This window comes from Electrona antarctica (assembly GCF_951216825.1).
Source record: "Electrona antarctica genome assembly, chromosome: 22".
In the NCBI taxonomy this organism is placed as follows: Eukaryota; Metazoa; Chordata; class Actinopteri; order Myctophiformes; family Myctophidae; genus Electrona; species Electrona antarctica.
Window position 1 is genome coordinate 5,840,327 of NC_136805.1, and position 15,048 is coordinate 5,855,374.

The 15,048-nt window shown below is 42.0% G+C and overlaps 1 protein-coding gene across 4 annotated transcripts in view; it reads right to left on the bottom strand.

The window, feature by feature from the left end:
- LOC306915724 (uncharacterized protein) overlaps positions 1–15,048 on the bottom strand; it is a 70,734-nt gene that overhangs the window by 35,058 nt on the left and 20,628 nt on the right. For 3 of the 4 annotated variants that reach the window (XM_079493285.1, XM_079493287.1, XM_079493286.1), the window contains exon 4: positions 8,476–8,568. The exons of the other annotated variant lie outside the window; for it this stretch is intronic. In XM_079493285.1, coding sequence (XP_079349411.1) covers positions 8,476–8,568 — 93 coding nt within the window. The remainder of the gene's footprint in view (positions 1–8,475; positions 8,569–15,048) is intronic. 4 annotated transcript variants of the gene reach the window in all.

The window sequence follows — 15,048 nt, forward strand, 5'->3', positions numbered from 1 at the left end:
GGCTATGGTCAAAGGTGCAGGCTATCTCTAATACAGACACTTCTCTGGACTCTTCATCAACCACGACACTATCTGGTGTATTAGTTGTCGGAGATGTAAAGGTATCCGAGTTATCTCAGAGTTGGAACATGTATGGAATGACCCTGGAATGTTTGTACATTCTCACTGAAGATGTATGATATTTTGATATGTCCTTTGCTATGAGTTCCACTATTCTATCATGGCGTGCAATGTACATTCCTTTGTATGCATAACATCCATTGAAGATGTGTGACAGTGTTTCAGTGGTCTGTTCTGTGGTGCAAGCAATGAGGGACCTGAGTGGTGGGGAACCAGATGGAAAGATTGAGTCTGGTGGGAAGGACTTGTAGTCTGGCCTTAACTGTGAATGTGATAATGTCCTCATTGAGTGCAGTACACACACACACACACACACACACACACACACACACACACACACACACACACACCAAATCATTAATTTGATCTCGCAACTCGAGAGTGCATTTCTCAGCACCAACCCATACAGGACTGGACCATATAGATAAAGAAAGAGAAAGTTTTACAGTATATTATTCTGCAATATTCATATCATATTCATATTAAAATCATATACATTCTATATATAGGCTATACACTCCCAAAGCTACATTACTGTGACAGCGCAATGACCGTGCCATCGGTAAAATAATATGATAAATACATACAGAGGCAGTAAATGACAGATATCTATCTATCCATGACAATCTATCTATCTTATATAATAACATTAATTTCGTGCTCAAGTTCAACCCAACTTCCCAAGATCATCCGTTAAGAATTCCCTCCCACTCAATGTGATCCATTATATATCATTACCCACAAAGCACTGTACATCATTTCCTGTTCATATATTAGAACGGATAAGGCCCTAGTAAATTAATGAATTTAATTGGTGATTGATTGATCATTCTACCGGTATTCATAGGACCAAAGTACTAGGCCTCTTTCGGCAGCCTTCACCAACTCGCACAATAGGGACTTTAAGCAACGACGGTTTTCAGGACCGGTCCGCTAGGTGGAAGTACGGCAGCTATGACGCAATCACCGTAGCTGTCAAATCGTTAAGCAAACAGCCGTCCCATAGCTTTTTGGTTCCCATGGTGACGACGCATCTATGCAGCATGTGTCAAACATAAACACAGACATTAAAAAAAGAACACCCCGTCGCACGTCAGCTAACTTGCAGGTAACTTAATTGCTTCTTACATGCGCTGGACATGATCAGCAGTGGAAAGAATGGAGCAATTTGTGTTATTCTAAAACAGTTTTAATATGGTTATTATGACATATGGAATTAGTGTTATTTCTTCATTTAAAGCATGCCAACACATTACACAGCAGAAGAGAGGTGATGGAGCAATCGGTGTAAATGTATGACAGTTTATTTCAATAAACATGGTTGAAGTTTTTGGCAACGTTTTAAGTGTTAAAAGAACACAACATTATTACCGTTACAGTGTCTCCCCTGTATGAATCCTCGTATCAGAGGTGAAATTGACCAATGCATTTGACAGAAGCTCTAACTAAAGTGGTTGTTCCCCTGTATGCGTCTTCATGTGTTTCCTAAGAGTACATACTGCAACAAAGCTTTTGTTACAAACATTACAAGTAAATGGCTTTTCCCCTGTATGAGTCACCATGTGGAAAGTTAGAGAAGCCTTTGCACAAAAGCCTTTGTTACAAACTTTACAAGTAAAGGGCTATTCTCCTGTATGAGTCACCATGTGGAAAGTTAGACTACTCTTTTTGCTAAAGCCTTTGCTACAAACTTTACAAGTAAAGGGCTTTTCCCCTGTATGAGTCCTCATGTGCTCCATTAGATTACATTTAACACCAAAGCCTTTGCTACAAACTTTACAAGTAAATGCCTTTTCCCCTGTATGAGTCCTCATGTGAACTTTTAGAGAAGATTTAGCACCAAAGCATTTGATACAAACTTTACAAGTAAATGGCTTTTCCCCTGTATGAGTCCTCATGTGGTCAGTTAGAGCACCCTTTACCCTAAAGCCTTTGCTGCAAACATTACAAGTAAATGGCTTTTCCCCTGCATGAGTCCTCATGTGGTAAGGTAGAGCACTCTTTAGTCTAAAGCCTTTGCTACAAACTTTGCAAGTAAAGGGCTTTTCCCCTGTATGAATTCTCATGTGGTCAGTTAGATCACCCTTTTGCCTAAAGCCTTTGCCACAAACATTACAAGTACAGGGCTTTTCCCCTGTATGAGTCCTCATGTGGTAAGTTAGAGCACCCTTTTGCCTAAAGCCTTTTCCACAAATGTCACATGTAAAACCTTTTTCTAAGGTATGAGTCCTCATGTGAACTTTTAGAGAAGATTTAGCACCAAAGCATTTGATACAAACTTTACAATTAAACGGCTTATCCCCTGTATGAGTCCTCATGTGGTCAGTTAGAGCAACCTTTTGCCTAAAGCCTTTGCTGCAAACATTACAAGTAAATGGCTTTTCCCCTGTATGAGTCCTCATGTGGTAAGTTAGAGCACCCTTTTGACCAAAGCCTTTGCTACAAACTTTACAAGTAAAGGGCTTTTCCCCTGTATGAATCGTCCTCATGTGAACTTTTAAATTACTTTTTATACCAAAGCCTTTGCTACAAACTTTACAAGTAAAGGGCTTTTCACCTGTATGAGTCCTCATGTGCTGGTTAAGCTGTGCCTTCGTATTACACATTTTGCCACACTCTGTACAACTAAACCTTTTCTTCCCTGTGTGACTCCTCGTGGAATCAGTTTGTTTTGGTGTTTTCAGGTCCTGGGACAGCTTGTTGCTCAACGACCAGGTTTGACCTTTCACATTTTGTGTCTTGGGTGATGTCAGTGTGTTTAAATCTGATGGACCCTCCCTGGTCTCATCTAACTCATCACTGTCTTCAGTGTCAGATTCATTGTCCGATTGAGAAGAGTGTAAAGAGAGGAGCTGGTTATCACTAGTTGGCTCCCACTCATCATCACTGTCACATGTATTGTCCGATTCAGAAGAGTGTAAAGAGAGGAGCTGGTTATCACTAGTTGGCTCCCACTCATCATCACTGTCACATTCATTGTCCGATTCAGAAGAGTGTAAAGAGAGGAGCTGGTTATCACTAGTTGGTTGTGATGTTCCACAGTCCTCTACATCAGCTTGTGTATTCATGTGTTGAGTTGAAGTGCTGGATAGAGGCTCTGTCTCTCTGCCATCATCATCATCATCATCACTTTGCACTGCAAGTAATGTCAATGTTGACCCATCATCCTCCACTGGTCTTTGAAGTAGCTTCTGTTTAATCTGTAGAGACTCTGGTTCCTCCTGGACCAGACTGGACCTCCTCTCCTGATGTTCAGGGGAAAGCTCTTCTTTAGGCAAAAGATAAAATTAAAGAAATCCATTAAATGTTGAACTTTTTCAACATTTTCCATGCAGTGTTTCCTCTGTTGTACTACAAGGAAGTAAACACTTTAGACACACATTTCCTCCAACTTCCACTGTAAATTAAACCATCAGTCTACCAGAAGGCAGACCTTCCCACTGATTTGAGCGTCTTGCTACATTTACAAAGCTAACGTGTACATGAAAGTTCAGATTTCAAATCAAAAGTGCTCACCCCCAGGGCTACGGATGTTAGAATTTTGCACGGATGGGTATTAGCACACATGCATCCCGTATTCTTTAATAAAAAGCATTTTAATCCGATCTGTGGCCATTTTCTCAAGTTATGTATAAGAGTGGAATACACATCTACGAGATTTGATTAAAATTTCAAAATATTTTACCTTTTTTTGCCTTGGTTAGCTTCCGCGGCTAGCATCCTATATGGATGCTAGCCGCGGAAGCTAACCAAGGCAAGGCGAGGCCTCTCATTGTAGAAACAGCCTACATGATAATCCGCGGTACACGTACACTGGGTTATGGCATGAAATGCCATGTTTGTAGCCTATTAAAACATTAATCTGAGCCGCATTAATCCACTTCCAGTAGGCATACCATATTCTGAATTACCAAAAAGAGGACACATGCGCGCGTGCACGTCGTGCATGGTTCTGTTTGAATTAAATTCAGATGTCAAAATAATCTATAACAAAAAAGTTATGCTCCTAAATTTTATCAAATATGCTCTATATTAGTTATATATTTATTTAAAGGTATATTCAGTGATTTGACTTAATTCAAATATCACTTATTATTTCTTTTTTTCTGGATAATTCTCTCTACTATAGAGTGTGCTGACAATATAAGGAGTTCCTCCCTGTCCCCAGTGAGCCCCTGGGGTCAAAAAACCCTAGTTTCAGTTTTGGTGGCGGGTGGCAAAGCCTTCATCCAATCAGGATGAGAGGGGCCTTCCTCCAATCATGATCGAGTGGGGGCGGGCCTTGGTGCACATGCTGTTGGCCTGTTGCACTTCCCCCCACTGTAGAGCGTGCATGTGCACATTTAGTTACCGGGGCGGACTGGGTGGTTTTCCAAATCACCCAAATCACTGAATTCTCCTTTAAAGCAGTGGCTCTCAAAGGTGTGATCCAGGGACCCTCATGGTTCCTTGAGGGGGTTCCAAATGGACCCATTAGTTACTCCTCTTCGTCCCCTATGGGACATAAGGCTTCAATGAGCGCTCTCCATTTCATCCGATCCCTGGCAGCATGGTGCGCCTCTCCCCAGGACAGGTTCATCTGTTCCAGTTCCTGCGTCACAGTTCTGCGCCAGGTGGTTTTGGGCCTCCCAGAATGGACCCATTATAGGTATGTAACTCTGAGAGTACAAATGGAACCAAATGGACCCTTACAGGTCTGTAACTCTGAGAGTGTACTAGTACAAATGGAACCAAATGGACCCTTACAGGTCTGTAACTCTGAGAGTGTACAAATGGAACCAAATGGACCCTTACAGGTCTGTAACTCTGAGAGTGTACTAGTACAAATGGAACCAAATGGACCCTTTTTTTTTACATGGGCTTGCAGGACAGAACTTTTATTTGTGACAGACACATAGTTCCTTTGCAGACAATACAATCTGCTTCTCATTGGTCAGTCACAAAGCTAAGAAAACAGTAGCCTACTTTTTTTGCATGTCAATGATGAGATAGTTCTTTTCAAGCTTTCCTCACGGAGAGCAGAACAACACAACAGTCTATCTGCAGACAGCGAGCCTTTCTCTGATCTGCGGTCGGGACCAGTTCTGTCAGCACGCAGCGCATGCAGTTATGAATAATACACAATCTGGGGTTCGGGCTGAAAGTCCACCTCTCAGTGTTTTTCCACTACGAACCACTGAACGTGCATTGTAATACACATTGGTCTGAATGGTCTGTGAGTGTAGCGATACACTACAGGCCATACATGTAAAACCCTGGACATTTGAAGGAATTTATAAACCCCCCTCGGACTGCCCGGACAGCCCCCCAAAAGAGGACGTATGGTAAGCCTAACTTCCAGCTCGGGTTGGAGTGACCCTTCTGCTCTGCTTATTTCGGCTGGGCAGTAACGTGTTAATGTTGTGATAATGTTTTCTTTGTCACAATGCATATAGTCAAAAATAGCTGATCTACAAGCTCAAACTGCGACGTGTTTAGAGCTTGTAGATCTGCTATTTTTGCTAATTTTAAATTGGAATCCTGAATTATTTTTAGCTACCGGTATTTCTGAATTGGAATCCTGAAAATTAACATTTTTATTTAATTTCAAATACATTTATATGTTCTTATTAAAGGAGAATTCAGTAATTTGGGTGATTTGGGGAAAAAAACGGTCCGCCCGGGTAACAAGATGTGCACATGCACGCACTACAGTGGGGGGGACACGCAACAGGCCAACAGCACACACACCAAGGCCCGCCCCCGCTCGATCATGCTTGGCGGAAGGCCCATCTCTTTCCTGTTTGGATGGGCTGGGCCACCTAGTCACAAACGAAACCTAAGGTTTTTTTTTACCCCAGGGGTTAACTGGGGACAGGGAGGAACTCCATATATGGTCAGCACACTCAACACAAAACAAAAAAAGTGATATTTGAATTAAGTGAAATCACTGAATATACCTTTAACTTTATGAACTTAAATGCAAATACATTGGACATAAAAAAAAAGACTAGTACTAGTCATTAAGCTACTAATATAGACCGAAGTAATTAAAGCGGGTCATGCTTGCATGTTTGGAATTGTAATAGCTGAAATCAAAAATATCAGTATTCCAATATTAAGCTGCGGGCCGCATTAAGTGAAGGTGAGGGCCACATGTGGCCCCCAGGCTGCCAGTAGCCCATGTATGGGATAGGGGATACATACAAATAATAATAATCTTCTCCCTGGGATGTGGCCCCCTCAGTGGTTGTGGCCCTAAGGGACCGCTTATATTGGGATGTGGCCCCCTCAGTGGTTGTGGCCCTAAGGGACCGCTTATACCTGGGATGTGGCCCCCTCAGTGGTTGTGGCCCTAAGGGACCGCTTATACCTGGGATGTGGCCCCCTCAGTGGTTGTGGCCCTAAGGGACCGCTTATACCTGGGATGTGGCCCCCTCAGTGGTTGTGGCCCTAAGGGACCGCTTATACCTGGGATGTGGCCCCCTCAGTGGTTGTGGCCCTAAGAGACCGCTTATACCTGGGATGTGGCCCCCTCAGTGGTTGTGGCCCTAAGGGACCGCTTATATTGCCGGCCCTGCCGATGTCACTAGTCGACTAGTTGTTTAACTACCTATTATGTAAAAAAAATAAAATAAATTTAAAAAATAAAAAAGTATATATATATATTTTTTGGAAATAAATATTTGTACATTGAAAAACTGTGTACATGTTGACTAGAACTATAATCTACCTGATCTTGAGGCCTACAAAATCGGGGAAAAAAATAAAAATAAAAAATTATTTTTCTTCTTTTTTTTTCTTATCAACTAGTACCAACAAGGTCGACTAGTGGATTTATTAGTCGACTAGTCGACTAGTTGCTTAATGCCCTAGATTACAATAGTATTCTCTATGATCAGTAACATGTAGTGGTCAAATCATAGAATGTACTGTATCACCACAATATCTCTGAAAAGGCATATCGGGGAGACATTGTATGGTCTCAACGATATTTAAAGGAGAATTCCATACTAGAAGGCTTTCTTACCTTTATTTGTAGTTGTTACATCCCCACCAAAGATGTCCAGGTGTTATTTTGTGCAAAAGTGCATTATTGGCTATTTCCCCTACCATAAGCCCTCAATGGGGGTTGGGTTTTTGTGCTAATTTGCTTATTTCCATGGAAATAAGTAGTAAAGTGTGCCGCTTGGGATACTATTTACATTATGAAGAGAGGATGTATACAAACACCCCATAGCCCCATTCAATTCAATGCAATTCAATGCAATTCATTGAGGGCTTATGGTAGGGGAAATAATCTCAAACTTATATAGCGCTTTTCTGAGTACCCAAAGACGTACCCAAAGCGCAATAATGCGCTTTTGCACAAAATAACACCTGGACCTCTTTGGTGGGGATGTAACAACTACAAATAAAAGGTAAGAAAGCCTAGTATGGAATTCTCCTTTAACACCATCTCTCTCACCCCTACATGTAGGTGATAGCCTACTTATGTATATCAAGTATGGTTTTATTGAAAGGCAATCAAAGGCTAGACCCTATGAAGCAAACGCTGGGTGTCCAATGTAAGCGTGACGGTGATTGGTTTTATTATTGTAACGCCCAAACCACACCTGCTAATTTCATACAGTATTTGATTTCAATAAATTAACCCAGTACATTTTACTGGGTCAAAACTAATACACAATGTTGATTAATTAATTGTGATCCATTTAAAAATAGAAATATAAGCTGCTCTCTAAAACCTCCTATCAATTAAAACCTGCTTCCCGAGTACCCGCTACAGTTGAAACAAATTAAAGCCTGGGCCACTATTAGAGGATTTACGGGTATCCTCATTTATCAAAAACATGAATATAAAGTCAATTCATTGTAGAATTATTATAAACCTCCCCTCCAAGTTTTGTAACTATAGGGCTTACAGTCTCCACAATTTCCCATTCATGTCAAAGGGGGAATGTAATGCACAAATACATTAATATCAATTAACCCATTCTGGGCGGGAACCCCTTTTGGTGTTTTAAGCATCATGTTATGCTTTAGCTATTGAAAAATAGCAGATCTACAAGCTCATAGCGCGGCACTCGGTGCCTACGAGCTTGTAGGTCTGCTATTTTTGAATAATCGTGAAAATGTGGCACAAATCATTGAATATGTATTCTCTCAGAGTGAACGTTTTTAACTAAAATATTTGCTTCTGAGGGGTTCCTGGAATAACATATTTTCAGATGGGGGCCGGGGGCAAAATACAATCATTTTTGGGGTCCTTGAAATATTGAGCACCACTGATACAGAAACATGAGGTACCGGTATTTCAGAAAACTGTCAGGATTTAGAAGACATTTTTTAGCAAAGACAACATTTAATGCTTACTTTCCAGGTGGTCGTCAGGTTCCTGTTCCTGTCCAGTGCAGGCTGGTTGTGGAGAACTCATGTTCACTTGCAGGCTGGACTCCACACACTGGCCTAGAATGAAGGGATCGAAGTGAAGGACGTAAACATAAAGAAGATTTTGCAGAAAATATGAAACGTGGAACGCCTGAGAAATAGCCTATGATTGTATAATAGTGTCATCTTGTGCTATGGTGTGATAAGAATAGCTGCAGATAATTTATAATCATCTTAGCACCCCATATTCTGGTACCCGAGCACGTGTATGTGTACGCATCACCAGACAGCACAAAGAATAGAACAAACAAACAGTAGCTGCAGATCATTTATAATTGTGCACACACACACATTTTAACCATTTATTTATGTCCACACAAAGGCTATGCATACAAGGACACAAATATTATAGGTGCATTAGAGTTACATCTGCAAAATCATGGCATGTGTTTTCATGATACAACAGGCATGTCACTCAGTACTCTATGGGTATAAGTAACAGCGTCTCCGCCATATATGACGGCTGCCAATTATAGCAGAGACAATACTTTGCCAGCCTTTTTGGGCATCCCAAGTTGTTGGAACCCTCCAACAACCAGTCTGTGCGTATGCCCTAGGCTGCCAAATATAAAGACAAATAGTCTGCACCTATAGCCCAGCTCTCAGATGGCTTCCTCTAGGCTATGGTCAAAGGTGCAAGCTATCTCTAATACAGACACTTCTCTGGACTCTTCATCAACCACAACAATATCTGTTGTATTAGTTGTCAGAGATGTAAAGGTATCCGAGTTGGAACATGTATGGAATGACCCTGGAATGTTTGTACATTCTCACTGAAGATGTATGATATTTTGATATGTCCTTTGCTATGAGCATGTACATTCCTTTGTATGCATAACACACAAACTTTAAGAAACGCTGTCAGGTGTCAGAAAGTGTCTGTTGTCAGAAAGTGTCTGAGGCCTCATACACACGTACAGAATACAAATGTTTGGCCAAACCATGCGACTCCCATTGGAAAAGCATTGAGTCAAACAGACAGAACACAGAACATGCGTTCTGCATGCGTGCATCAGGCCCGTGCACCGACACGATACCTCCCCTTTTGCAGTGGCGTGCAGACATTTAGAGGGGCAGGTGCTCAAGGGGAAAAAGGGCACCTTGTGCAGCGCGTGGAACCGGCCGGTTGCCTTAATAGTGTGAGATTTATAGATTCTGGGGCCTAAATAATATATTAGAAGCTTTTTTATCAAGAATTGATCAATGTCACCATGGTCCACATACTGTACAGTGTACAATTTTTTTTTTAAAGGGGGGGGTTTCAAAAGGGCACGTTGCCAAAAGGGCGTGCTCTAGCACCCCCTAGTGTCTATCTGTGCACGCCACTGCCCTTTTGGGATTAAACCGCATCTCGCAGCAGAGCAGAGCCACACGGGGAACATTTCTGGGGGGTGCATGGCATTTCGGAACAACATTGAACACACTCCTCTCCTCCAACACCTCCTTTGCCGTGCCAGACTAATACAACAGGGTTTTTCGAGTCCCAAACAACGTTACGTGCGTTTGCGCCAACACATGCACCGTCATGTGCTGTTTGAGCGGGTCCATTTGGCTATACACTCCCAAAGCTACATTACTGTGACAGCGCAATGACCGCCATCCCATGCAGTCGGTAAAATAAAATGATAAATACATACAGAGACAGTTAAGCAACGACGGTTTTCAGGACCGGTCAGCTAGGCGGAGGTACGGCAGCTATAACGCAATCTGTCAAAATCGTTAAGCAAACAGCAGTCGGCGACGACGGGTTCCCATAGCTTTTTGGTTCCCATGGTGACGACGCATCTATGTGTCAAACATAAACAGACATTAAAAAAAAGAACACCCCGTCGCACGTCAGCTAACTTGCAGATAACTTAATTGCTTCTTATATGCGCTGGACATGATCAGCAGTGGAAAAGCTGGAGCAATTTGTTTTATTCTAAAACTTTTTTTAATATGGTTATTATGACATATGGAATTAGTGTTATTTCTTCATTCAAAGCATGCCAACACATTACACAGCAGAAGAGAGAGGTGATGGAGCAATTGGTGTAAATGTATGACAGTTTATTTCAATAATCATGGTTGAAGTTTTTGGCAATGTTTTAAGAGTTAAAAGAACACAACATTATTACCGTTACAGTGTCTCCCCTGTATTAATCCTTGTAGAGGTGAAATTGACCAATGCATTTGCCAGACGTTCTAACTAAAGTGGTTGTTCCCCTGTATGCGTCTTCATGTGTGTCCTAAGAGTACATACTGCAGCAAAGCTTTTGTTACAAACATTACAAGTAAATGGCTTTTCCCCCGTATGCGCCACCATGTGGTAAGTTAGACTACTCTTTCGGCTAAAGCCTTTGCTACAGACTTTACAAGTAAAGGGCTTTTCCCCTGTATGAGTCCTCATGTGCCTCATTAGATTAGATTTAACACCAAAGCCGTTGCTACAAACTTTACAAGTAAAGGGCTTTACTCCTGTATGAGTACTCATGTGGTAAGTTAGACTACTCTTTTGACCAAAGCCTTTGCTACAGACTTTACAAGTAAAGGGCTTTTCCCCTGTATGAGTCCTCATGTGCTTCATTAGAGTAGATTTAACACCAAAGCCGTTGCTACAAACTTTACAAGTAAAGGGCTTTTCCCCTGTATGAGTCCTCATGTGCCTCATTAGATTAGATTTAACACCAAAGCCGTTGCTACAAACTTCACATGTAAAGGGCTTTTCCCCTGTATGACTCGTCCTCATGTGAACGTTTAAATGACATTTTCTACCAAAGCCTTTGCTACAAACTTTACAAGTAAAGGGATTTTCCCCTGTATGAGTCCTCATGTGGTAAGTTAGAACACCCTTTTCCCTAAAGCCTTTGCTACAAACATTACAAGTAAAGGGCTTTACTCCTGTATGAGTTCTCATGTGGTAAGTTAGACTACTCTTTTGAATAAAGCCTTTGCTACAGACTTTACAAGTAAATGGCTTTTCCCCCGTATGCGTCACCATGTGGTAAGTTAGAGAAGCCTTTGAACGAAAGCCTTTGTTACAAACTTTACAAGTAAAGGGCTTTACTCCTGTATGAGTACTCATGTGGTAAGTTAGACCACCCTTTTGCCTAAAGCCTTTTCCACAAATGTCACATGTAAAACCCTTTTCTAAGGTATGAGTCTTCATGTGCGCTTTTAGATTATATTCATGACAAAAGCTTTTGCTGCAAACATTACAAGTAAATGGCTTTTCCCCTGTATGAGTCTTCATGTGGTAAGTTAGAGCACCCTTTACACCAAAGCCTTTGCTACAAACTTTACAAGTAAAGGGCTTTACTCCTGTATGAGTACTCATGTGGTAAGTTAGACTACTCAAGTGTCTAAAGCCTTTGCTACAGACTTTACAGGTAAAGGGCTTTTCCCCTGTATGAGTCCTCATGTGCTTCATTAGATTAGATTTAACACCAAAGCCGTTGCTACAAACTTCACAAGTAAAGGGCTTTTCCCCTGTATGAGTTCTCATGTGGTAAGTTAGAGCACACTTTTGTCTAAAGCTTTTGCCACAAACATTACAAGTACAGGTATTTTCCCCTGTATGAGTCCTCATGTGGTAAGTTAGAGCACACTTTTTACTAAAGCCTTTGCTACAAACTTTACAAGTAAATGGCTTTTCCCCTGTATGAGTCCTCATGTGGTAAGTTAGAGCACTCTTTTCCCTAAAGGCTTTGCTACAAACATTACAAGTAAAGGGCTTTTCCCCTGTATGAGTCCTCATGTGGTAAGTTAGAGCACCCTTTTGACTAAAGCCTTTGCTACAAACTTTACAAGTAAAGGGCTTTTCCCCTGTATGAGTCCTCATGTGCTGGTTAAGCTGTGCCTTCGTATTACACATTTTGCCACACTCTGTACAACTAAACCTTTTCTTCCCTGTGCGACTCCTCGTGGAATCAGTTTGTTTTGTTGTTTTCAGGACCTGGGACAGCTTGTTGCTCAACGACCAGGCTTGACCTTTCACATTTTGTGTCTTGTGTGATGTTAGTGTGTTTAAATCTGATGGACCCTCCCTGGTCTCCTCTAACTCATCACTGTCTTCAGTGTCAGATTTATTGTGCGATTGAGAAGAGTGTAAAGAGAGGAGCTGGTTATCACTAGTTGGCTCCCACTCATCATCACTGTCACATTTATTGTCCGATTCAGAAGAGTGTAAAGAGAGGAGCTGGTTATCACTAGTTGGTTGTGATGTTCCACAGTCCTCTACATCAGCTTGTGTATTCATGTGTTGAGTTGAAGTGCTGGCTAGAGGCTCTGTCTCTCTGCCATCATCATCACTTTGCACTGCAAGTAATGTCAATGTTGACCCATCATCCTCCACTGGTCTTTGAAGTAGCTTCTGTTTAATCTGTAAAGACTCTGGTTCCTCCTGGACCAGACTGGACCTCCTCTCCTGATGTTCAGGGGAAAGCTCTTCTTTAGGCAAAAGATAAAATGAAAGAAATCCATTAAATGTTGAACTTTTTCAACATTTTCCATGCAGTGTTTCCTCTGTTGTACTACAAGGAAGTAAACACTTTAGACACACATTTCCTCCAACTTCCACTGTAAATTAAACCATCAGTCTACCAGAAGGCAGACCTTCCCACTGATTTGAGCGCCTTGCTACATTTACAAAGCTAACGTGTACATGAAAGTTCAGATTTAAAATCTAAAGTGCTCACCCCCAGGGCTACGGATGTTAGAATTTTGCACGGATGGGTATTAGCACACATGCATCCCGTATTATTTAATAAAAAGCATTTTAATCCGATCTGTGGCCATTTTCTCAAGTTATGTATAAGAGTGGAATACACATCTACGAGATTTGATTAAAATTATTTCAAAATATTTTACCTTTTTTTGCCTTGGTTAGCTTCCGCGGCTAGCATCCTATATGGATGCTAGCCGCGGAAGCTAACCAAGGCAAGGCGAGGCCTCTCATTGTAGAAACAGCCTACATGTTAATCCGCGGTACACGTACACGTGCACTGGGTTATTAGTGGTATTTATGCTCAGAATGGCATGAAATGCCATGTTTGTAGCCTATTCAAACATTAATCTGAGCCGCATTAATCCACTTCCAGTAGGCATACCATATTCTGAATTACCAAAAAAAGGACACATGCGCACGTGCACGTCGTGCATGTGTCGTGCGTGGTTCTGTTTGAATTAAATTCAGATGTCAAAATAATCTATAACAAAAAAGTTATGCTCCTAAATTTTATCAAATATGCTCTATATTAGTTATATATTTATTTAAAGGTATATTCAGTGATTTGACTTAATTCAAATATCACTTATTATTTCTTTTTTTCTGGATTATTCTCTCTACTATAGAGTGTGCTGACCATATAAGGAGTTCCTCCCTGTCCCCAGTGAGCCCCTTGGGTCAAAAAACCCTAGTTTCAGTTTTGGTGGCGGGTGGCAAAGCCTTCATCCAATCAGGATGAGAGGGGCCTTCCTCCAATCATGATCGAGTGGGGGCGGGCCTTGGTGCACATGCTGTTGGCCTGTTCCACTTCCCCCCACTGTAGAGCGTGCATGTGCACATTTAGTTACCGGGGCGGACTGGGTGGTTTTCCAAATCACCCAAATCACTGAATGCTCCTTTAAAGCAGTGGCTCTCAAAGGTGTGATCCAGGGACCCTCATGGTTCCTTGAGGGGGTTCCAAATGGACCCATTAGTTACTCCTCTTCGTCCCCTATGGGACATAAGGCTTCAATGAGCGCTCTCCATTTCATCCGATCCCTGGCAGCATGGTGCGCCTCTCCCCAGGACAGGTTCATCTGTTCATCTCCTGGACCCTAAACACATCATCCCTCATAAAGAAGGCCCACCAGCGTCTCTTTTTCTTGCGGAGACTAAGGAAAGTCAAGCTATCCCACCAGACTCTGGAAAACTTTTACCGGGGTACCATTGAAAGTACATTGACCTACTGTATCACCGCTTGGTACGGAAACTGTACTGTGGCAGAGCGGAAATCACTACAGAAGGTGGTGAAAACTGCACAGCGCATTATAGGTTCCTCATTACCATCAATTGAGTCCATCCACAAACAACGCTGCCAGTCTAAAGCCCTCAGCATCATCAAGGATGCCTCCCACCCCAACAACAGACTGTTCCACCCCTCCCATTCACAGAGGAGAAAAGGCTACAGATGCCTCAAGACTTCAACCACCCGATCCAGAAACAGCTTCTTCCCCTCAGTCATTGTCCTCTTGAACTCTCTGACCAAGAGATAGAGTCGTCGTCTCTCCCCCCCCCCCCCCCCCCCCCCCCCCCTCCCGGTCCAAAAACATGAACACTTCACTGACTGTACATACACTGGTTTTCTTTTTTCTTACTGCTTTTTATTATTGGTACCTACTGGGTGCTACTACTAACACATATGATTACTTTTGTACTGCTTTGGAGTGATGTCAACAAATCAATTTCGTTGTACATGTGTGTAAACAATGTTCAATGACAAAATAAAATCCATCCATCCATCCATCCATCCAGTT